The sequence below is a fragment of the Hibiscus syriacus genome, unplaced genomic scaffold, assembly GCF_006381635.1.
Source record: "Hibiscus syriacus cultivar Baekdansim isolate YM2019G1 unplaced genomic scaffold, ASM638163v2 tig00111503_pilon, whole genome shotgun sequence".
Lineage (NCBI taxonomy): Eukaryota > Viridiplantae > Streptophyta > Magnoliopsida > Malvales > Malvaceae > Hibiscus > Hibiscus syriacus.
Window position 1 is genome coordinate 60,498 of NW_024063106.1, and position 22,177 is coordinate 82,674.

General features: G+C 32.8%; 5 protein-coding genes across 8 annotated transcripts; 1 reads left to right on the plus strand and 4 right to left on the minus strand.

Annotated features, from left to right (window-relative positions):
- Positions 1–662: 662 nt before the first annotated feature.
- Positions 663–2,104, minus strand: LOC120163916 (dormancy-associated protein homolog 3-like). 2 transcript variants are annotated; one of them, XM_039173717.1, is made up of 3 exons: positions 1,884–2,104; positions 1,475–1,633; positions 663–790 (listed from the first exon to the last, which is right to left on the minus strand). In XM_039173717.1, exons 1-3 carry the CDS (start codon positions 1,996–1,998, stop codon positions 687–689), a joined length of 378 nt encoding a protein of 125 aa, XP_039029648.1. In that variant the 5' UTR covers positions 1,999–2,104; the 3' UTR covers positions 663–686. The 2 variants fall into 2 exon arrangements, with proteins under 2 accessions (XP_039029648.1, XP_039029647.1); XM_039173716.1 differs by having other exon boundaries at positions 663–797; positions 1,884–2,102.
- A 2,873-nt stretch (positions 2,105–4,977) lies between these two features.
- LOC120163929 lies at positions 4,978–12,853 on the minus strand. Of its 2 annotated transcripts, XM_039173734.1 has the most exons (4): positions 12,634–12,853; positions 12,437–12,527; positions 11,276–11,426; positions 4,978–4,991 (listed from the first exon to the last, which is right to left on the minus strand). In XM_039173734.1, exons 1-3 carry the CDS (start codon positions 12,701–12,703, stop codon positions 11,291–11,293), a joined length of 297 nt encoding a protein of 98 aa, XP_039029665.1. In that variant the 5' UTR covers positions 12,704–12,853; the 3' UTR covers positions 4,978–4,991; positions 11,276–11,290. The 2 variants fall into 2 exon arrangements, with proteins under 2 accessions (XP_039029665.1, XP_039029664.1); XM_039173733.1 differs by lacking the exon at positions 4,978–4,991 and having other exon boundaries at positions 11,217–11,426; positions 12,634–12,852.
- On the minus strand, positions 8,315–9,577 carry LOC120163928 (60S ribosomal protein L22-2-like). The gene is made up of 3 exons (XM_039173732.1): positions 9,549–9,577; positions 8,908–9,149; positions 8,315–8,593 (listed from the first exon to the last, which is right to left on the minus strand). The coding sequence occupies exons 2-3, from the start codon at positions 9,120–9,122 to the stop codon at positions 8,449–8,451; spliced, it is 360 nt and encodes a 119-aa protein (XP_039029663.1). The 5' UTR covers positions 9,123–9,149; positions 9,549–9,577; the 3' UTR covers positions 8,315–8,448.
- A 1,272-nt stretch (positions 12,854–14,125) lies between the features above and the next one.
- On the minus strand, positions 14,126–17,478 carry LOC120163930 (E3 ubiquitin-protein ligase RFI2-like). Its single transcript, XM_039173735.1, has 6 exons — positions 17,077–17,478; positions 16,467–16,636; positions 15,990–16,045; positions 15,351–15,376; positions 14,878–15,262; positions 14,126–14,798 (listed from the first exon to the last, which is right to left on the minus strand). Exons 1-6 carry the CDS (start codon positions 17,261–17,263, stop codon positions 14,339–14,341), a joined length of 1,284 nt encoding a protein of 427 aa, XP_039029666.1. The 5' UTR covers positions 17,264–17,478; the 3' UTR covers positions 14,126–14,338.
- Positions 17,479–20,923: 3,445 nt separating this feature from the next.
- LOC120163926 (translationally-controlled tumor protein homolog) lies at positions 20,924–22,169 on the plus strand. 2 transcript variants are annotated; one of them, XM_039173728.1, is made up of 5 exons: positions 20,924–20,997; positions 21,235–21,308; positions 21,433–21,561; positions 21,642–21,799; positions 21,893–22,169. In XM_039173728.1, the coding sequence occupies exons 1-5, from the start codon at positions 20,970–20,972 to the stop codon at positions 22,008–22,010; spliced, it is 507 nt and encodes a 168-aa protein (XP_039029659.1). In that variant the 5' UTR covers positions 20,924–20,969; the 3' UTR covers positions 22,011–22,169. The 2 variants fall into 2 exon arrangements, with proteins under 2 accessions (XP_039029659.1, XP_039029660.1); XM_039173729.1 differs by having other exon boundaries at positions 20,935–20,991; positions 21,229–21,308.
- Positions 22,170–22,177: the final 8 nt, after the last annotated feature.

A 22,177-nucleotide genomic window follows, 5' to 3' on the forward strand; every position in this document is an offset into this window, starting at 1 on the left:
ATCAACGATCTCTAATTATTTGATCCTATTTTATAATATCTTTGTCAATACAACTAAATTTATCTATATTTATTTTTTTCGAACTTTTAGTTTAAATTTTTTAATATATTTTATATAATTATCGTGTAATTTTAAATAACTAATTTTTATATTAATATATAAGAAAATATATATTACAAGTTTAATTTAAGATTATGATTATAAATTTTTATTGTATTAGAAGGGTCAAATTAAAAAAATTTGGAGGGTAAAGGTAAAATAAACTGATTGAAAAGGGCTTATATTAAATAATTGGCAACTAGCATGGGCTAAACTACCATCGTTTGGTAGAGCCCCACCACTACTTGAGAACCCTATTTGCTCTGACCTTTAGCAAACACCATCCTATTCGGAATCCAAGTCCATTATTATGGAGGCTGCACAATCAGACACTCTAAACAGTTTGAAGATTCATGAGCAGGAGAAACCGGGGCACCGAAATCTTATTCCGACGAGATTCAAGACAACAACCGAACGATGATGACGGTGGGAGACGACCACAAGCTCTATATACACAAGTAGCAAACTTCGATCTTACAGTACATTACCATGGTTCTCTACATAGTACAGTAAGATAACGTTCAAGAGGACTACGCATGCAAAAGGTACACAAGCAAAACTAGTGTTGTCAAATATGAGGAGACGGCTCATATCTCACACGTCGTAAGGAGGACGAGGGCTCCTTGATCCAACCTCGTTAGCCTTCTCGTACGCCCCCGATATTGACCTTCTCCGAAATCGAAATGACTCTCTGCCTCCTAACAACACCCCATATCCACATTAACAAAACTGTAAATCTCCATTCATGCGTACAATTACAACGAATACAAAAAGTAGGAATCATCTATGCTAACCTTCCTACCTTTAATCTTAACCGTCCTTGTAATCCACGGAATCATGGAAACCCTAAATTCACTAAGTTTAAGTCGCATGCATCCAAAGCTTTATCAATTATGTAAAAATGACATCTAAACATCGTATAAATAAGGCAGAGTTGAGGCTGCTACACGAAATAAAACCTCGCGTCATGGCTATGATTTTATCATTAATATATATGATATTGACGTGACATTGCATTATTGTGCATTGTACCCCGCAAAGGAAATGAAAGGCCAAAAACATATTAATAATAAATACACCATGAATGAATATGGAACCTAAATGGACCAAACCCATATATTTCTCTAAGCTTTATAATATGTTGAGGGCAAGTTTGTGATTTCACATCCCACACATAAAATACTCACTTCCATCCCTTCCATCCAATTCACGAAACACACTTACCGCAAAGCTCTTAAATGACATAACTACCCTTCTAAAGTCCACTTATGAAGATTTTTCAAGACACTTAATCGCCTTTCAAGGCGGGGAACAGTTTCGGATATATGAAATAAATGAGGGTCAAAGTCGGAAGTTAGAGAGAAAAAAATATTACCGGAAAAAGGCGATACCGGAGGAGTTGAACCAGCTGGCGAAACCGGCGGTGATCCGGTCTGGTAACCAGGCGGCTTTACGATCATGATACTACGCGTCACTCTTGTCGCTTCATGCGGCGTTTCATCGCCATACGATCTCACACTCCCGCCATCAGATTCTGATCATTAGACCGCACCAAATCAAATAAAGTTATACGAATAATAATAATACAGAAAAAAAAATCATTCGCAACAGTTATTCGTTGTGTTTGTAAATTATATTTGCTTCGACTTAACACTTTGAATTACTTTTAGTGACAATTGATTCCTTTAAGTGAGGAATTATTGTTTTATATATAGTTGAAGTGTGTCACCACCACCATCGGCGTAACATAAAACGCAATTGATGGAGGGGAGGCCTAAGCGTACCCTTGGCGGAGCTAGGCCGGAAAGTGAAAGTGGAGTGCTTTCGGAGCTTGCCCAGGCCGTTATCGGGTGGGGGACCGGCAACGGTATCGTCCCACAACTGGTCAAGAAGCCCCATCTGATCGGAAAACGAACGGAGATAGTCGTGTTCTAACGGATCCTGCGTATCCTAATGATCATTAAAGAACTCGATAGCCAGAATAGAGAGAAGAACATATGGAGTGACGAACATATTTAACGACGAAATGAAGGTTAAATGTCGAACAAGTTAAGATAAATCCAGATCGCTGATATACATCTGAAAAATTATAGTGACGTGGAAGCTGGATCGAGGAGCACGTAGTTGCGGATAAGATAGGCAGGACCAATAAACTCGGAGATCATTGGCGCCCATGGCACGTCACGTGACTAGGTCGTCTTTTACAAATATGGAAAAGTCGAAGATACCCTTCACTTATCCAGTTGGATTATAAATAGTCTGGGGTTTTCGAGAAAATTACGAGGCAGACCTAATTAGACTCTCAGCCGCCTTATGATATAATATTGTATTTATCAGGACAATAATTAATCCATCTTTTATTTTAATATTTAATGTACACTAATAATTAGTAATAATATAAATAATTTATCCTTAAAAAATGTGTACACTAATAATTAATCCTTCTTTTAGTTTAGTATTTAATATTCTATGTAGCTTCTGCGAATTTGAAGGTATGAAATTTTGAGCATCTAAAGTATATATAAACATTATGGGTTTAATTTAAAATTTATTTTTATTATTATATATTTTAATTATCAATCAGTTTATTTGTATGTTGGAAATTAGTCGGGTTCCTGGAATTTGTGTGAACTATTTATTTTAATAGAAAATACAAATGCGTAAAAGAGGTGTGATATGCATATTTTATTTTATTTTTGGATACAATGAATGGAACTAACGAGTCATGTGACAAAGACGGCCTATATAAATTAATGCACATCTCACTACTAAAGTTAAGAAGCTCACTATCCACTTGTTGACAATACCAATTTCAAAATTGCCCAAAATAATTATTTATATGAAAGGGTGAGGACTTGACCAAGTCTCATGTTGTGGGCGAGGGAGCAATTGCACCCAAAGCAAAGCTTCGGGAACTCGGAAGAACCTCAGCACTTTCGAGTTATTTTAATACTAAATAATAAATTTATTTGCAAATTTAGCTGCTTTTCACTAGAAGCCTTGGGTCAATGTTATTAGAGGTTGGTCATTGGTGGGTGAGGGAGGGGATGAGAGATTTTTTAGGACTCGAGGAAATTGCAAAAAAGAAAGAACACTAGAGAAAAGTAGTTTGTTCAATTTTGGAGATCATATTATTATGAAAAATAATCATTTCCCTTAGGTCATAATTTAACCGTATCACAATTTTCTCAAAACCCTAGGTCATGGTAAAATAGAATTTCACCTAATTTCAAGTAGTTTTAATCATCATACAAGCTTTAGAATTAATATCCAACATCAAAAACATAAAAATCTTTCATCAAATCCTCAAAATCAACAAATCCTACATAAACCCTAATTTACAAACTCATCATATAAGCATGATCTCCATATAATATTTATACTAAATAATTGAGAATTTCAAGAGGATTATTTCTATATCTAATAGATTAATCCAAAATCAATCGAATAAACTTAAAAATAAAAAAAAATAAAATTATTACCTTGTTGCTATAGTGGTGCACATTTTGGGGTTGGAATAAACTGAAAATTTCTGATTTTTCTTTAATTAAAACATAATACACTTAGCTTAATCTAATATAAATAAATTTAAAATTTATTTAATGTGAAATTATCATTTTACCCTTCATAAAACATGAAAAATTCAACTTACCATTGCGTTATCATCCCTTTTAATATTCTAAAGTCAAAGATGAACAAATAAAAATATATTTTCAATCTTTGCCCTTGCAAATTTTTGAAAGTTGTAATTTAGTCATTAAATTTTATAATTTTAGCTAAATATGTAAAATCGACTTCAATTCTACTGATCCACATTAAATTTCATTGTTCTAAAATTTTGAAATAATATTTCCAACTTTTATCTATCATTCTTCCAATTTTATTGAAATTTCGGTTCGATCCAAATATCCGACTCCCAAGAAAACTTCATTCTTGGGGTTGAACTATTCATTTACGGGTCAAAATACATAACTTTTAAAAATTACCCTTTTGGTCTATAAACTTTCCAACTTTCTACTTTGACCACTAAATTTTCAAAATTTGGGGTATTAAAATTTTCTCGCTCCAACCCCTCTTTTTCACTGATCACGGTCAAAATATATACGCCATTGCTTGCATTTTAAGGTTCGTTGCTCCCCTAACCTATTCCAATTTCCAACACCCATTTCCCCTATCAAAATTAACCCTTAAGATTATGTAAACTAAAGTTGGATAAAGAGTCCACCGGTTTTTAAGGCAAATTTTGTAGGTTACTGCCCCGTCTGCCACTGCCACTTTGCTTACAACTCGATCGATCTTCACTGCCATTGCCTATTTCTATATAAACTCTTACGCTGTCTTTGTTTTCCCTTCTGTCATTAACTGGACACTTCAAACCAAGCGTGTGCATACGTGCATATATATATATATATATACACTCCCCTACACTCATCCACGTTATAAAGATAAAGTGACATAGGGTGACAACAAGTCAACAATGCGAAGTACAATTTGTATTGCTTCATGTTAGAAGCTAAGATTGGTCAAACCCCACAGTCCTTTCTTGTTCAAATCATCACTCTTTTGCCTTTTTGTTTCCCCCCAGTCATTTCTTGTTCATCCACAGTCCTTTATTGTAAAAGAAAACAAAGTTAGGTTAATTCTGTTCTAGCTATCTGCAGTCGAATTAACCTCTTAACAGTTCTATTAAAATAAAAAAAAGTGACTGAAAAGATCAAGATTTTAGAATCCACAATAATACAAGGACTAATGAAATTAAATTTTAAATATTGAAATATTACAAGGATCGTGAAGCATCAAGAAAGAACAGCAGTTTTGGTATTTATGGATTACTGGCATGAAATTACCGGCGAAACTTGACTTGCTAAGATGATAATGAACACTCATCATCTCTTGCATTTACAAGATGTTACTAAACATGTATGTAGTATTATACTGAAATTGAAATTCTGTCGGCAAACTGTTCTTACAAGTTACAAGAAGCTTGTTTTTTCAGAGATTATTACAAATGCCAAGAATAACAAGTATAATTTTTTACCTTTCTGAGCACATCTGCAATTCACCAGAAACAAAGGTGAGGAACTCATGGTGGAGAAGGGGAGCACGTGCAGAGCTGAGTTCAAACACCACATACAAGTGCAACTTGCACGTGCCCTGCTTCTCCAACAAGAGCTACTCACCATCACCAATTCATCACGACAAAACCAAGTTTTTGTTTTACAGTAAATTACAGATGAATGGAGAAAGCAAAAGAAACCCACTTGTATTTATACACAAACTTTTACTAGAGAGAGAAAGAAAAAGAGTTCACTTGAGAGATTGAGTCTAGAAGTGGGCATTCTTTTAAGACACTTCCCAATATAAGTTATTGCAGATATCATATAGGCCTAAAAGGCCAATACCCTATGAAAAATTTTCAATATGAAAAAATGATGCAATTCACCACTAGCTCAAGCAACGAGAAAATCAAAGCTGTGGAGTCTTTGAATTTGATTCATTGATGGCTATCACCCTCCATAGATAAGACCTTGATTTTGACATAGATTTTGCAGTGAATCTTATTTCTTCTTCACCGGTTTTTTAATAAAGCGTTTATATCGTCATCATGTCATCACAAGGGGAAAAAATCTGTATTGGAGCTTTAAAATTCTTAAAATCCCATCATTCTTTACTTAAACGAGTGTCAAGACTCGAGTTTAATTGCTGCTTTTGGCAATGGGTAGGGAGACAGTGCAAGATCAGTGAGAGTGGTGTGGTTCTTTATGGTTTGTTAATTCCTTTGCTGTCATCCTCTTTGCATTAACTCGGTTCAGATACTTAACGTGTTTCGAATTAAAGCTACTTGGTATTAATATGCTCCTTTTTTTTCTAACTATTATTATGGGGCAAAATTGTATAAAATGAACAATAATACTAATAGGTTGTAAATGAAACGAGACATATCGTGAATTACTCAAGTTTTATTCGGTTAAAATTTGATCCACGCTCGAATTGGATGTATTTGATTTGAGATCGAATTTGACTTGGTTCCTTAACGAGCTGAAATGAGCTACTTGATACCCGACTCGTAGAATTCGCAAGTAACTTGAAAAAATAATAGTCAACTTTATAACATATAAATAGTCGGGTGATCATTTTATAATTTTTAATGGTTGGGGAGTTAACAAAACAATGTCATATAGTTGAGGGACCATTTTATAACTTTTAATAGTCAAATGACTCAGCAAAATAATGCCTATAGTCGAGGGCTTCAATCGAGCCAACTCTAAGAATATTTTGATTTCAAGCTCGAGTTGAATTTCAATTTTCTATTTCAAATTCGAGTCGAGCTTGACAATCTTAAACTCATGAGCTTTCAAATGACTCTTTTTTTTTAAATAGTTTGATAATTTTAAGCTCGTAAACCTAAGAATCGAATCAAACTCAGTTTTCAATTTTCAAGTTAACGATACTCAAACTCAAATCAAAGTCATTTGCCACCCTTACAAAGGGGGAGACTTAAAAGTTCGAGTATTAAACACCTGTCTTTTAAAGAGGGGGATTGAGTGTAAGGATGGGAGGAGGAGGTGAAAAGGGTAGATATTATTTGCCTTGTAAGTCAAGCAAAAAACATGGGTGAGCATGAAATGGAGGGCTAATCTTTATTAGATTCTGAGAGAAATCCAATATGGAAAATGCCGGTGCTTGACGTTTGACCAAAGGATTTATGGATTTGAAGAAATGCGGAAGCAAACAAAAATTGCAGACAGTAACAGGTGGAAGAACATTGCACGTTGGGGGTTGCGTATTATTCAAGAAACAAAAAAAAAAATAAGGTTTTAGGGGGAGAAGAACATGGAGTTCCTAGGTTGATATGATTCCCCATTCATAATTCCTTGCTTCAGCCCCCCTTTATTTACGCTACTTTTCACTTTTCACCTTCACCATATTCAAGATTGGTAATAATACACTTTTTTTTCTCCATTATTTGAATTTTAGATTCGAGTGTGGACATTTTTTTTTAAAATATTCTTAGGGTGTTTAGTTTAGGGTATCTCATATTATCGGGAGAATTCTATTACCTCATTTGGTTGGCAAACATTCTCAACCCCTAGTAATAAGTTATTCCCAACAGTAGTATTTTAGGGGTATATTATCGGGAATGTGATTACCCCATTCCTTTAGGTATTGTTACATTTCCGGTATTTTGGACTAAAATGCCCTTATTTTTTTCAAAAAAATATCATTCTTCTGTCGTTGAATAAAAAAATTCTACGAATGTTATATTACAAATTTATCTTTAAACTATTTTAGATTTAAAAAAAATCCATAATTAGAATTTTATATGAAGTTCAGGGGTTAAAATAAAATTTTACCCTTTCATTAAACTTATTTATCTTTTCAATTTTGAAAAAAAATATAAATTTTATGAATTTAAAATATAATTCTAGTAATATTAGAGTAGAATTCAACTTGTTAAAAAAACAAATATATAATAAGGACAATTTGATATATTCAATAATCTTTTATTCCTTTAACCAAACACTGTAATCTTACATTCATGCCAAACGAATCAAACAAAAAATACAATATTTCCAGTAATCTTATTCCCGCCGGTAATCTTACATTCCGTGAATCAAACGCATTCCTTATGTTTATAATATATATTCTTAACCTCTTTAGCTATTAACAACACACACCCAGTTATTTTAAGAAGAACAATACTCTCCTAAACTACCGACGTCACTTGATGAATTCAAATATGAGTATAGATTCAATTCGGATAACATTATATTACTTGAATAGTAATATAAGATTTTAAAATTATAATATATTGTTTTGATTTTGAAACATAATCTTTTAGGGATAGTCAAATTTTAAAATCACATTAGATTATTTGAGTAATATAAGATTACCAATAATAAATATCATTTGAGAATTCGAAAGATAACGTCATTATCCTCATCCTTTATATAATGTAATATTATAGTAGGAATGTTGTACTTATTAATTATATCAAGTGTTAATGGCACAAATGCTCCATGTATTTTACCAAATCTTCTAATGTGGTACATATAGTTTTTAATTATTTAATTTGCTCCATGTATTTTACTTCGTGTTCTATTGTACCCCCATGAAACTAATATCGTTAGCTGTTAATGTGGCAGCATACATGAAACAAACGTAAAATTTTCAAATCTCTCAAGTTTCTGGCAAAATCACAACATAAAAGGCATTGCAAAATCTCGTGTTCAATAAATAAAAAAATGATTTTGTACACCTGAATGTTCAAATCCTCAAACAATCAAATTCTGGAAAAAGAAAAAGTGGCAAAGCAACAACCATTACGACCGGTCGTTCCCCCGGATATTAATCTTCTTCCTCCCCCTCGTTCTCTGCAATGTTGAAGTACCTTAATTCGTAATCGGTTCGGTCTTTGTTGGATGCAATCACTCGGAGCCAGTCCCGTACGTTGTGTTTCTTCAAGTATTTCTTGGTTAAGTACTTCAGATACCTGGACGAAAACGGAGAAACAGAATGAGTGCATGAACATGTCGAGGCACAATGCTAGGCAATCCAACTCATACTGCAAACTATGAGCAGTACAACATCGAGAACTACCAGTCGATACCACTTGAGAGAACTAAATCGAAACGTTCAATGTTAATAAAAGCCTAATACTGACCACGAAACCAAGATCAACCACGCATGCCAACACTAGAGATATTACTCGGAACTTGAAGCAAATAATCTTTCACCATAAGAGAAAGGAGAGCCTTAAACAGTTTGAATTGTAATCCTATCTTAAGCAATCTCTTATAATTTTACCTCTTAGAGAACTCGCCGTCTGAAGTGACGGTGATTTTGCTCTGCTCTCGGGTGATTGTTACGGTTTCACCAAGTGCACCAGCCTTGCCTCCAACCTTGATTCTCTCTTGAAGAAACTTCTCCAGTGAGGCAATGTCCATGATTTTATCCTCCACCGGCTTCGAACAATCGATAGTGAAGGTAACACCCTTCTTCTTCCCTTTCGATCCCGACATACTACCTCGACTTATTCTCAGTTTATCCTACGGCATTAACCCCATATATGAAAAAAAACATATTAGAATCAGTTAAACTTACTAAACTCCAATCATCACAACAAAGGGAAGCTAAATTTCCCTCATTTTCTCGACAACCAAACACACATACATAAATGTATCCTCTTCCAATCAGCCCAAATGAAAACCTCAAATCAACTCCTCGACGGCAATAGTTGAATATCCTATCTTTGATAAACGCATGAACCAAATTACACCAGAAAGCAGGGAATCGCTTCACTAATAAAAAGAGCTAAAAACAAAAGGTACAATTTTTTTTAGTAGCAAATGGATTTTTTCCAGATATTTATTAAAAGTTACTTAATTTTTCACAAAGCAACAGGTAATATTAGACATATCTTATTACTTATTGGAAAAGAGAGTTACCAGTGAAGAATGTGTTGAAGCTCTTGAGAAAGGCGGCAACCAAGATGACGAAAAACAAAATTAGGGCTTTGTAAGGCACTTATTTGTGCGTGCTCTGCTTATGATCCGGTGCGACAGCGGTGCACCGTTGCTGCATAGAATCTAGGCTTAATACCAAAATAAGTGCCCAAACTATACCTCATTTCCTGAATAGATATCTAAACTATTTTTTGACCAATCTAAGTGACTAACGTTACAAATATTATCATTTTAAGTATCTAGACCGTTAAAGAAGTTAATTTTTCCCATTGTATCACACTCCGATGATTATGAAATTTATTTTTTTAAAATATTATTTATTTATTTATAAAAATTTGATTTCTCCTAAATTTATAAAAAAAAACTCAAAATCCCTACAATCCCCAAATCATATCCTTAATCCACCATCATCACCCTTTTTGGCCACGACCACCGCCGTGACATAGTCTCTGTCATCTTCCTAGTCATACGTCGTCGTAATTGTCGTCGATTAACCGTTGAGATCGTGTCAAATTAATAACAAAATTAAATATTTTTTAATAATAATAACAAAACTAAATAATAAGAAAATAGAGATTTTTTCAAATTAATTAGTGAAATAAATATTTTTAATAATAATTTTCAAATTCATATTTAGATGTTGATGATTTTAATAGTTTTATTAGATAAAATTAGTCCCATAAAATGTTTATTATGGATTTTTAATCAAATTTTTAATTTTAACTAATTATTATTTAAAATTTTCAATTAATTGATTTTCAAATAATATATTTTATAAATTTTAATTATTTAAGATAATCATAGTCAAAGTTTTAAACTTTTAACTTTTTAAAAGTCAATAAAAACATGTTTATAGGATAAAGATAGTAACATTTTAAAATTATCGACCATTATTATTGATTTCATCAAAATAGTAAAGGATGATTTTATTTCCAAAAGTTTAAAAAAAGGAAAAAGAAATTAACAGCAACAAGGACCAAAATAGAAGAAACAGAAGAAAATATGAATCAATCAGAAAAATAAAAAATACATAAACAAAAATTTGATAATAGAACTTTACTCTATCTTTGTGTATTTTTTATTTTTTTTAATTTCTTCACTGAGTTTATTAACAAATTTTTAGATATATTAATGTTTTCAATTTTCTTACAAAATTTAACATATTAATTTTGTTTTATCACTCAGCCGCTTTTCACTAACAAATTTTTAGATATATTAATTTTTTCAATTTTCTTACAAAATTTAATATATTAATTTTCTTTTATCACTCAGCCGCTTTTCACTAACGATGTTATAAATGAACTTTTATATAGATACAAAATGATATTGTTTTGATGAAATTTTAGTTTTAACATCATTAACTATTTAATAGTGAAGTGATAAAAAAAAACCTGATATATATTAAATTCAATGAGAAAATTGAAAAATTTTAAAGTTCAATGAACAAATAAGAGACAGTTATAAAGTTTAATGATGAAATTTGTATTTACCCTTTCAGGTAAGATATTAATACCCCAGCCACAACGTAATGATAGTAAGAAGGCTCTTCTTTTTCAGTAAAATATCAGATTCAAATTCCACTATACCATTGGTATACCATAAGCTAATGAGGAAAACAGTTGATGAGAACTGGCAAATGTAATACCTCTCTTTAAACAACAAAAAAATAAAATATTTTATTAAACCCTATAAAGTTAGAGACTTGAAACCCTATCCCGGGTTTTCTACTCCTTGCGCGAGTATCCGTCGACCGGAAGGAACTTCGCATACGGATCAGGTTTGGTTCGGCTCCTGTGATCGTAGTATTCAACCGCTGCAGCACCGGCTAATGCAGCCAACGTAAGGGCTTGTGCATGCAACCTGAATTGCAGGGAGTTGGCAATGATGTTAACAGACGAGGCATAATATGTAAAATGTATCATGTTATTGCAAGGCCAGTTTCACAAAATGTAAGCCAATTCAACAATTCAACCACAAAAGATTGCTTTATATAATCATGTAAGTTAACATGAAGTCGATAAACGAGAAGAGCACGAGCTTAAAGATGTACCGAACTTAATTCTTCCTTAGGCATATGACCTTCAAACTAAACTTTGTACAATCAGAGCATCGAATTGATACTATCGCACCGAAGTTGATGAAAAATCAAAGACGAAAAGGCAGGGCATTTTCAACTTATATACTAGAAAAATCGACTCACGATAAACCAACTAAAACAATTCTAACGGTTACTAATTCTTCTATGGTTTGGAAAGCATAGTTCTTAAAGATTGGATATCATAAACATCTGCAAAATATCACAATGCCATTGCTCGGACTCTACTGTATCGAAAAACGTTGAACCCTAATGAGTAAAGTACACTAGAGGTCGATGAACTATGTAAAAATGATCTTTTTGGGTCAGCAACCTTTCAAATGTTACAAATGATCGTTAAGCTTCCTAAACGATTACAAAATGGTACACGGCAAAGTTAAAATATCAACAAATTTCAATTAGTTTAAAGACCCTTCTCATATCTTGCTTACAGTATATATATATGTATATACTCCTGAAATCCCAATCAATTGAGGTCAAATATAGCATAATTTGTATCATTTAAACCCCAGAACCAGCAGTGATAGAATGATGCTTTGCAGCCCTATAAAATTATCAAACCCGCAAGACAATCAAATTTTCTAAAAATGATAATAAATTTTCCTTTCTTCAATTTTCCAGCAACCAAACAAAGGGCGAATTTCGTTAATCTCTAATACAGATTCATTGAACCAACATGAACGAATCAAAATTTCAAAAAAAAAAAAAACTCAATAAAGCAAAATCAAAATCAAAACGAAATAATCAAAAAAAAAAGGAAAAACGAAAGATTTACCTAGCGTGGATGATCTTAACGCTGGTTTTCATGCCAGGTTGAGACCAATTGTAAGCAATAGAACCCGCAATACCACTAAGCCACAAACACCCTTTCATTCAAGACAAGCCAAAATTAAATTCCAAATAAATAAATAAAATCACAACAAATCAAACACATATTTTTCTCAGAAAAAAATGTAAAAAAAAAATAATTACCAACAGTTCTAAGCTTGTGATCGACGACCCATTCCCTAATCGATTCAACCTTGCTCTTAGGTTCCACCATTTTGCACAGAAATTAAACCTCCTTTGAGATGAAATAAAGAAAACAAAACGAAACGACTTTGCGGTGAGAAACAATTAAAATTCTTCTCTTTATATATACAAGAATGAAGAGGAAACAATGTCTTCGACGTTTATATGTAAATTGAAAACCATGGGCGAAAGGGAATCAAAATATTATATTTTTATTTGTTACGGTCAAATTTAATTGTAGTCCCTTTAATATACTCAAATTTGATATTTAATCTATTCACTTTAATATGTCATGATTTGATCACTCTATTTTTAATTGAAATAACCAAGGTTCTTAACCTTGATGTCGTGGGATCGAGTCCCACGGAGGGCATTTCATAATTCGGAGGTCTCTTACGGAAGCTGCTCTCAACTTGGTGTTGGGAGTAGCATACTATCTTACCTCCCCCTTACTCCATACATATGAGAAAAAAGAACAACCATATAAAAGTAAATGATTACGTTATGCAAAATTAAAGCATATGGATAAAATTTAAAACTTCAAGAAGAGTATAAGGACTAAAATTCAAATTTAGCCTTTTATTTCAATAACATTTTCATTTATCGAGTCTATGTGCATCATTGACCAAACCACACGTCTAGTTTTCTTGTTTAGTATAAGGCCGCGCCATACGCAATAACCCACTGTTTTTTTTTTTTATTTCATGTTCAAAGTACTGACTTTTGTTTATCGTATTTGCTTACCATTTTGATCTGTTAAAAAATAATTAAAATGAAAAAATATTTTAATTTCTATTTTTTCGATTTTCCTTTTCATATTCATCAGAGTATCTCATTAAGTCCAATCACTTATCTAGATAAAATTAATAGGGTAAAATACATAAATGGTCGACTTATCTATAAGATATTGTTTTATTAAGAAGTCTCATGACATTTAAAAGTTATAAAACAGTCCTCTAACTATAGTGAGTTACTTTGTCGAGTCTCTTGACTATTAAAAGTTACAAAATGGTCAACTAACTATTTATTATGTTCCAAATTCATCTTTTTCCGTTAAAAATTTTATGGTAGTCTGAATTATACGTTAACTTACTGACTGTGATACGATAAAATATGACCTAATAATCTCAAGTGACATATTTCAATCATCATGTTAATGTCTAACTTAGATGACAATTGATTTTTTAACATGAATAATAGAGTGATCATTTTGTAACTTTTAATAGTTGAGAAACTCAACAAAATAACTTTCTATTATCAAGAGACTCGATAAAATAATATCTAGTTAAATGACTATTCGTGTATTTTACCCAAATAAATTACACATTTAGTAATTAAACTAACTCATTTATATTCATGTGATAAAATATATATATATATATATATATATATATATTATATTAAACCTATCATATTGTATCCCGTCCACCATTGTCTTTTCTTTTTTATAAGAAAAGAAGTATTTTATATCCTCAGCAAAAGGAACAAAAAAGGAAGCCAAGTCCAGGACACCGCCATGTGAGCACCAAAAATATTGTTTTGGAGCAATGGATTGACGGGCTCTCAAGCAAACACATATCTTCTCTTTAAGCATACAGAAGTCTTTGGTTTCATTCATTGCAGACATGGTTTGCTTCACCCAAAAAGTTTTTGAAAGGAAGAAATACTATGAATAGTTTCGAGAAGGCGTCCTCTCAAAACCGTGCCGTTGGAGGAAGCTGCTGGATGCAACAGCGGAATGATGGACTGCGGCCCAACCTGGATCCCGGTCAACCTGGTTTATTGAAAATGAGGGCAAATGATCTCTTTCCCAAGCATGGAACCGAGTTGAATGAGGATTCCCAGTATCTAGAATGTTACGGACTGGAGTACCCGATGGAACGAAATAGAAGCCACCCATCTGGTCAGGTGATGAGGCCACTGGCCCAACTTGAGAATGAATTTGGTGACTGCTTGACCTTCGGGAGCCGGAAATAATGGGTGTCTGCATCGGCTGTGAAGTGTTTGGAAGTTGTGGTTGATAGTATGCCTGGAGTGCTTGAAATCGATCCCCTGCCCGGGCATTGCTACCAGGGTAAGGAGGTATCAATGAGGATGCCACTGAACTCCCTGCTCTAGTGCCAGAACTGCGGAAACACAGCAATTGATAATAAAATATCGGCGGAAGAAAAATATTTGGATCGAATCTAAAATGATGAGGAATACCTGTGCCCAACAACAAATGGACGCATAAAAGATCCGGATCTTGGCATATCAGAGCTACTCCTGGCTGACCTTCGACTGACGGGAGGATTTGAAGGTTGATTGGAATTACCAATTCGACCATTAGATGTGGAAAATGGCGGAGAATGATGCTCCCAATTATGGTAATGGAGATCCACTGCAGGATAAGCGTAAGATGAAGGTACATCACCAAGCACTGATGGACCATTCCAGTGATTGTTGAAACTCGAACTGTCGGAAACGCTTCCACTGGGATTCGACGATGATGGATGGACTGTTGGCCCAAAGTAAGCTACATACGGACATGGATGAGCAGTGGGTGCCGAATGTTCGGAAAATATCGCATTCTGTCCCAGTAACTCATGATCTGCATTCCAACATAACTGATATAAGCATATTAGGCCAAACAATCTCCACAGGAGAAGCATTACTTGAAAGACAATGAAAAATCTTACATGTAGTTGATGATAACTCTCCTTCCCTGAGAAACAAAAGAAAATAAAAATAGTAAGACATGTTGAAGAAAGAAAATAATCGAACATCAACAAGGCAAACGAACTAAGCAAACCAAACTATAACGATACACGTGAAGAAATAAAAGGAGAACATTTACCTAAGGATAGCCGAACAGTAAAATACTACGACATTTTTTCCAACTTAGAACAATTAGAATACTGTAACTTCCTAGCCAGAAAATGATTTACTTACAGAGATGCAATGCCCTCCATTAATATAATGAAATATTTCCACCCCAAACCAAGCCTGGTGGCTAATACCTCTAAAAAAATCATAATTCATCTTATGCATCTCATACAGAACTGATTTGACTTTAAGCTGTCTAAACTTCTAGCATGAATTTGATCGCCATTCGGCCACCACAGGTACTAATCAGATGTTGAACCTTTCTATCTAAGAATATATTAACTTGCCCTCTCTGTCGCCGTTATCTATCACAATTGTTCATCCAAGAAAACCCGCAAAAAAACGAGGCAAGTGTTTCATGTTGAAAAAGAGACAACTGACAAGTACATTTCAGAAAAGAAATTGAAACAGAAAACTAAGATTTAGCCTCTAATAAGTGAGTTCATGCTTACTCGAATGAAGGAAGTTGTGCTAAGCTGCCAAACGGACACCAGTTAACTCCAAATGACTACAAATACAGTCAAAACCAAATAAGTAAGCCAAAAGTGGAGTCTAGTTCAAATCATCTGTCAGAAAGTGTGCATATACAGAGATACATAAAGCAAAAGACTAACAAGGAGTATGATCGTATAAGTTTGCATAGCCACCTATGGTGGTGAAATTTAAACTATAAACTGTTAAATTTTCAAACTTGACAGGTTTAGTAAAAAGAAACTCAGTTTGTTAGCCTCGAGCTTCAAAAATCAAAATTCCCAGGCTAAACGAATCAATAAAAGATGGCCATTTAAAGTGAAATGGATGGGAGGGCAAGGATGAAAATGCTAGGCATATCTAGATACAAAAATGCTAGGCAATCAAAACCATTTCGGTTTGCCGCAAATGTTGAAACTGCAGAGAATAGAACTTGCAAAGAAATATTGCCCCATTACCATTTCAGATAAACTTAGATCATAAAGGTCCTCATCATGTGTCCAATCATCCACATTAAACTCTGGATAGGGTCGGCCACCATTGGCATAAAGCCATTGACCTTTCTCTATTTTTCGACAATTAGGGCATTGCATCGCACCCTTTATATTGAATGCCGAACCAATACAATCTGAGGGAAATCAATTACAAAATGTGTGATGATCAATTTAAACGTCGAAAATAGAGGCTAAAAATCATTTCCAAAAGATATATACCACCACCAACCAAGGCAACAAATATATCACACGGCAATCTAGTTTTAAATCCTTGACATTCAACTAGTAGCCATCTCCAAAGCTGCAGAGCTCATCAAATTCATTAACAGAACTAACAGGCGAATCTAAGAGCAATTCACAGAAAAGGGAGCAACGAATTGAAACATTAAAGCTCCATCATTCTTCAGGAAACAAGAGTTTCCATTTCCAGTTAAAAAAGAAGCATAAACAATAAAGAAACCAGGAAATCAAATGAGCAAACTCGAGCCCAGATCTTATAATCTCAATTTTTATAAAAAAAAATTCAAAAGTTCTTTGAGGAAATCAGTTCCTAATCTTTAAAAACATGACTTACCCAAATGAAACCGATGACCGCATTGAAGCTTAGCCCACGCCCGATCTCCGTTATCAGCAACCGTTTCGAGGCAAATCGAGCAAGAAACCGACCCGAGAGACTCCTCTCCATCACCGCCGCCAGTACCACCACCACCACCACCGTCGTCCACCACAACATCGGTCCCACAATTACTCCCTAATCCCATAATTCTAAAACAGTTACAAACTTAAAAACTTCAAATCAACCCACCCAACCAAAATCTCAAAACCTAAATTTTACTAAAAATAAAATTCACCCTCCTCCTTTCGTTTTCCCAACACAACCGCCGATTTCAATCGGGTTAAATTATATAAAACAAAAACTACTCGTCGTCTCAAATTCTTTGTTATTGACCAAAGAAAAGACAGAGAAAACGGGTTAATATGTTTTTTTCTTTCTTTCTACCAGACTAGCATTGTCTTTGTATTTTACTATTTAAAGTGACGAAGTAACGTGTCCGAATGATATATTCCTTTCTTTATTCCTTTTATAATTATTAAACGTTTTATTCTCACCCTTAAATTGATTTTGTTTACTCAAATCTAAATTTGGGATTAGAGGGGAAAAAACGTTTTCCTTTTTCTTTCATGATAATTTAAAAAGTATATTCTTTTTAAATGTAATAAAAATAAAAAAGAATAAAATTAATTTTAAATTTTAAATAATTTTAAAATTTTATGACTTAGGAGCCGTTTGTTTGGCTCTTTCAGCATGTTTGTTTCACATCTCTGAATGATTCAGTGCTGACCGATTCAGCAAAACAATGTTGAATGATTCAATATCAAAGTACATTCTCAATGATTCAGAACCATTATCAAACAACATATCACATTCAGAGCCTCTGAATCATTCAATATTTGAATCATTCAACGCTTGATCATTCTAAAGTAAACAAACAACCCCTTATTCTTGTTTTCGTATTTAATCCTCTAGCTATCATCACGAAAATATTTTTGACATGGTGACTCATCTATTATGTTAATAATAATTTACAGTATTAACACGACAATATATACGGTTGACATAACATTTTACAAGTAAATAATGTAGTAAAAAGAGCAGTTGATTTTTTTTTTAAAAAAATGGTAGCTTAATTAATTTTTTATATAATATTTAAAGAAAAAGTAATACATTAAATTTATTTTAAAATATATAAAAAATTTAAAATTACTAAAACTTAAAGTAATATTAAAAAATTAAAAGTTAAATAACAAAATATATGGAAGTTATACAATAACAAACTATAAATTCTTAAAGATCAAATTGTGCAAGTGGGGATCCAATTGCAAAGTACGTAATCCAAGTGGTCCATATGAGGGAATATGGAGTATTTTAAGACAAAATGCATTGAATCGTACAGCGTTTTGAGTGCAGCTGGTGGGCCCTAAGGATCCTGTCACGCTTTGCTTGCACGGTGCCTATGGCATATGTATACATGTTGGCTGTGGACTGTTAATCATTACAATTAGTACTCTAACTATTTCTTTTGTTTTATTTTGGTCATCTAATTATGTTTGGTTTCAAAATCATGTCAAATATTAAGTTTTGGTTTCAAAATCATGTCAAATATTAAGTTTTGGTTTCATTTTGATCACTCGCCGTCAAAAAGTTAACGGTGATATTGATGTGTCACCATAAGATAATACCACATCATCATTAAAAAAAATTAGAAAAATATTACATTAATAATTCTTTTAATTTTTTAACGTCAAGTGATTGAACGAAAACGAAACATAATGATATATAAGACTTTGAAAAAATAATAATAATTGAGTAATCAAAACATAATAAAATTGATAAATTAATACTAAAAATGTAGTTTACCCAATATTAATTTTTAATAACATTTAAATATTCTAGTTATAATAATTAATAAATAAAATAATTAATCCACAACCTAATTATAACTAAAAGAATTAACCTCCGTATAAGCCTTAATCAAAATCCAATAACATCTACGTTCATTTCGGCAAAGAAATTATGAGATGGCCGACTAGGGGTCAAAATTGGTGTTCAAACAAAGTAAAAGTTCCATACTACCCTTATCACTAAAGCTTTCATAATGGAATATATTGTCCCTATTCAATGGATATTCTCTTTTCCATGTTCCTTCTATATTGTTCATATTTTGTGACGGTCATCATCAACATTAGTCTTATAAATTTGATCTGCAATATCTATAAATACTTTTAAAAAATAATTTTTGAAGAAAAAAATATATTTAAAAAAAAATAATATCTGACTTTTTTTAAATATTTTAATGATATTATATAAACTATTTCTGTTATTTTAATAAAATTTTAAAATATATTCGTTATAAATAAGAAATGTAGTAAATAATATTATTTATAATATAATATTGATATTTTTTTTTTGAAATACTATAATATTTATTTAATATTATTTTAATATAACGAAATAGATAGTTTTAGTGCTTAAAATTATTACTATCCCTTGAAGTTCTATATATCAACTTCATATATCGGAATTTTCCATCACTCGACCATTAAATAGTTAATGGCATTAAAATGAATTATTATATAAGTGCAAAACGATATTATTTTAGTAAAAAAAATTATTTTTAAACAGTATCATTTTTAATGTTGTTAACTATTTAACGATGTGATGATTAAAATAGGAGATAGAATAAAAGTTAAATGACAAAAAAATCGATATATTAAGTTCAGTGAAAAAATTAAAAATTTTTAAAGTTAAATAAAAAAAATAAGAGATAATAAAATTCAAAATTTATAATTTACCCTAAATGCCAAAAAGCGTAGTGAACTAGCTTAAATATGGTGGGCCCAAATGAACTCCAAACAGATGTCGGAATTGCAGTACAAATCTAAGCGCGAACTAAAATGATGTATTAAAATTTACCAAAAAAATAAAAAATGTCTGTCACTTTTTTAGGGGAGGTAAAATAGTAAGCTACCTCCAACACCAGATTGAGAGCAGCTTCCGTAAGAGACCTCCGAATTATGAAATGCCCTCCATGGGACTCGATCCCACGACCTCAAGGTTAATAACCTTGTACTCTACGCGTTTGATAAATATCTATATTATACTGGTTGCACTAGATCCAATGTCTTTAATTTAGGGATAGTAATTTCACATGTATCTTATCCTAACAAGATCGGGTCAGATTTTTTTTTTAAATTTTAGATTTGGATTCGATTGAATATGATATTTTAAGGGGTGAAGTCGAATTAGATTAGAATTGGATGAAGGGTGAAAAAACTCTAATCTGACTTGACTATAATAATATAAGTTTCTTAAAAAATTATTATTATTTAATTAAATCTTTAATTTATATTGAGTCGGGTCGAGTCACAATTAGGTGAAAGATATATATTTTTCGAGTCTGATCAAGTCAAATGTAGGATATAAAATTTTTGAATTAGGACGAATTCGAGTTGGGATGCATACTTTTGGGTGGGATCGAACGGACAAAAAACCGACCTGTTGCCATCTATTATTATAATAAGATTTGACAATAAATAATGGATGAAAATATTTAATGTTTTTGTTACAAATAAACATTCAATTAAAAACCAATTCCTTTAGTTTTAATAAAAAGTAATTTTTCGGGTAACAGAAATCTACTTTTTACTCTCTTTTATGAAAATTTTCTTTGCCTTTTTCAACTTTACCGTTAACGTCAAAACTCTACTACAATTGCGGGAACTCGATTGTAATTATACAAAATTTCTTGGCTATTTTGGTAAATTCGAACTCCCCCGGATTTCAACCCTCCCCCTATAAATGCTCTTTGGCGCTTGCTAATGATTGCATGTCTCTCCAGCTTTCTCTCGTCGATAGATTTCAAAAATCGAAATTTAAGCCCTCAAAGTAATTAATTTTCAGTCAACATGTTGGTTTACCAAGATCTTCTCACTGGTAAAATTTGTTGTTCTTTCTGTTTTTGTTTTCAATCCCTCTCTTTTATTTTTAGCTCATGTTCTTATTGTTTCCAAGTTCTGTACTGTTTTCTTTTTGCAATTCTTTTTCTGGGTTACTTTCCCTCGAATTCAGAAGAAATTATATTGAATTTGGAGTATAATTTGACGCGCTTTGTTATTTTCCCTGTTTTGTTTTGTTTTTTCTAGTTAAAAGCTTAATATTGATGGTTTACAGGGGATGAGCTTCTCTCTGATTCTTTCCCGTACAAAGAAATCGAGAATGGAATTCTCTGGGAAGTCGAAGGGAAGGTTGGATTCCTTAGTTCTTTATTTTCTTTTATTTGTTTTTCTGTAATTTTGGGCTGAAACTCACAGTTAATATGCGGGGTTTTTCTAACATCTTTTGATGTCTTTACTTGTCTGGTTCTTTTAGTGGGTTGTTCAAGGAGCTGTCAATGTCGATATTGGGGCTAACCCTTCAGCCGAAGGCGGAGATGAAGACGAAGGTGTCGATGACCAAGCCGTCAAAGTTGTCGACATCGTCGACACTTTCAGACTTCAAGTAAGTAGGTTAGAGTTTGAAGTTTAGGGCATGTTTTCCAATACTCTCATCTGAAAAAATCGTGTTAATTCGATTCGCAGGAGCAACCCGCGTTCGACAAGAAGCAATTCGTAACCTTTGTGAAGAGGTACATCAAGAACTTGACACCCAAGTTAGAGCCCGAAAAGCAAGAGACATTCAAGAAGAACATAGAAGGCGCTACTAAATATTTGCTTTCCAAGATCAAAGATTTCCAATTGTAAGCCAACTCTGTCTGTTCTAACCGTCTCTCGAATCGAACCATCGCCGTTTCTTTTCATTTGAGTTTAACATTGTGTTGATGTTGTTGCAGCTTTGTGGGTGAGAGCATGCATGATGATGGTAGCCTGGTCTTTGCATACTACAAAGAAGGCGCCACCGATCCCACCTTCCTATACTTTGCCCATGGCTTGAAGGAAGTCAAGTGTTAACCGAGTCTCAACACCCGGTATCGGACCGGCTTTGCTATATATAGCTGAATTTAGTTTAATTCTAGATACAAGTAGTTCTAAACTATATATCTATTGTTTTCTTAGCTAATTTAGATCATTTGATATATGGATATGCTTGAAACTAAGTTTTGGTTGTGATTTCTCAT

Bases quoted from the DNA above. Each gene is read 5' to 3' on its own strand.
- LOC120163916 (XM_039173717.1), bottom strand. From the start codon at position 1,998: ATGGGGCTTCTTGACCAGTTGTGGGACGATACCGTTGCCGGTCCCCCA. The intron at 1,634-1,883 runs GTACGCTTAGGC...TCTAATGATCAG, and splicing joins CCGGCCTAGCTCCGCCAAGG to AATCTGATGGCGGGAGTGTG. The intron at 791-1,474 runs GTAATATTTTTT...GTTAGGAGGCAG, and splicing joins TCCGGTATCGCCTTTTTCCG to AGAGTCATTTCGATTTCGGA.
- LOC120163928 (XM_039173732.1), bottom strand. From the start codon at position 9,122: ATGTCGGGATCGAAAGGGAAGAAGAAGGGTGTTACCTTCACTATCGAT. The intron at 8,594-8,907 runs GTAAAATTATAA...GTTTTCGTCCAG, and splicing joins GACGGCGAGTTCTCTAAGAG to GTATCTGAAGTACTTAACCA.
- LOC120163929 (XM_039173734.1), bottom strand. From the start codon at position 12,703: ATGGTGGAACCTAAGAGCAAGGTTGAATCGATTAGGGAATGGGTCGTC. The intron at 12,528-12,633 runs GTAATTATTTTT...CTTGAATGAAAG, and splicing joins TCACAAGCTTAGAACTGTTG to GGTGTTTGTGGCTTAGTGGT. The intron at 11,427-12,436 runs GTAAATCTTTCG...CCTGCAATTCAG, and splicing joins GTTAAGATCATCCACGCTAG to GTTGCATGCACAAGCCCTTA.
- LOC120163930 (XM_039173735.1), bottom strand. From the start codon at position 17,263: ATGGGATTAGGGAGTAATTGTGGGACCGATGTTGTGGTGGACGACGGT. The intron at 16,046-16,466 runs GTAATGGGGCAA...CTGTATTTGTAG, and splicing joins ATCTAAGTTTATCTGAAATG to TCATTTGGAGTTAACTGGTG. The intron at 15,377-15,989 runs GTAAGCATGAAC...TTTGTTTCTCAG, and splicing joins GCACAACTTCCTTCATTCGA to GGAAGGAGAGTTATCATCAA.
- LOC120163926 (XM_039173728.1), top strand. From the start codon at position 20,970: ATGTTGGTTTACCAAGATCTTCTCACTG. The intron at 21,309-21,432 runs GTTGGATTCCTT...TGGTTCTTTTAG, and splicing joins TCTGGGAAGTCGAAGGGAAG to TGGGTTGTTCAAGGAGCTGT. The intron at 21,800-21,892 runs GTAAGCCAACTC...ATGTTGTTGCAG, and splicing joins AAGATCAAAGATTTCCAATT to CTTTGTGGGTGAGAGCATGC.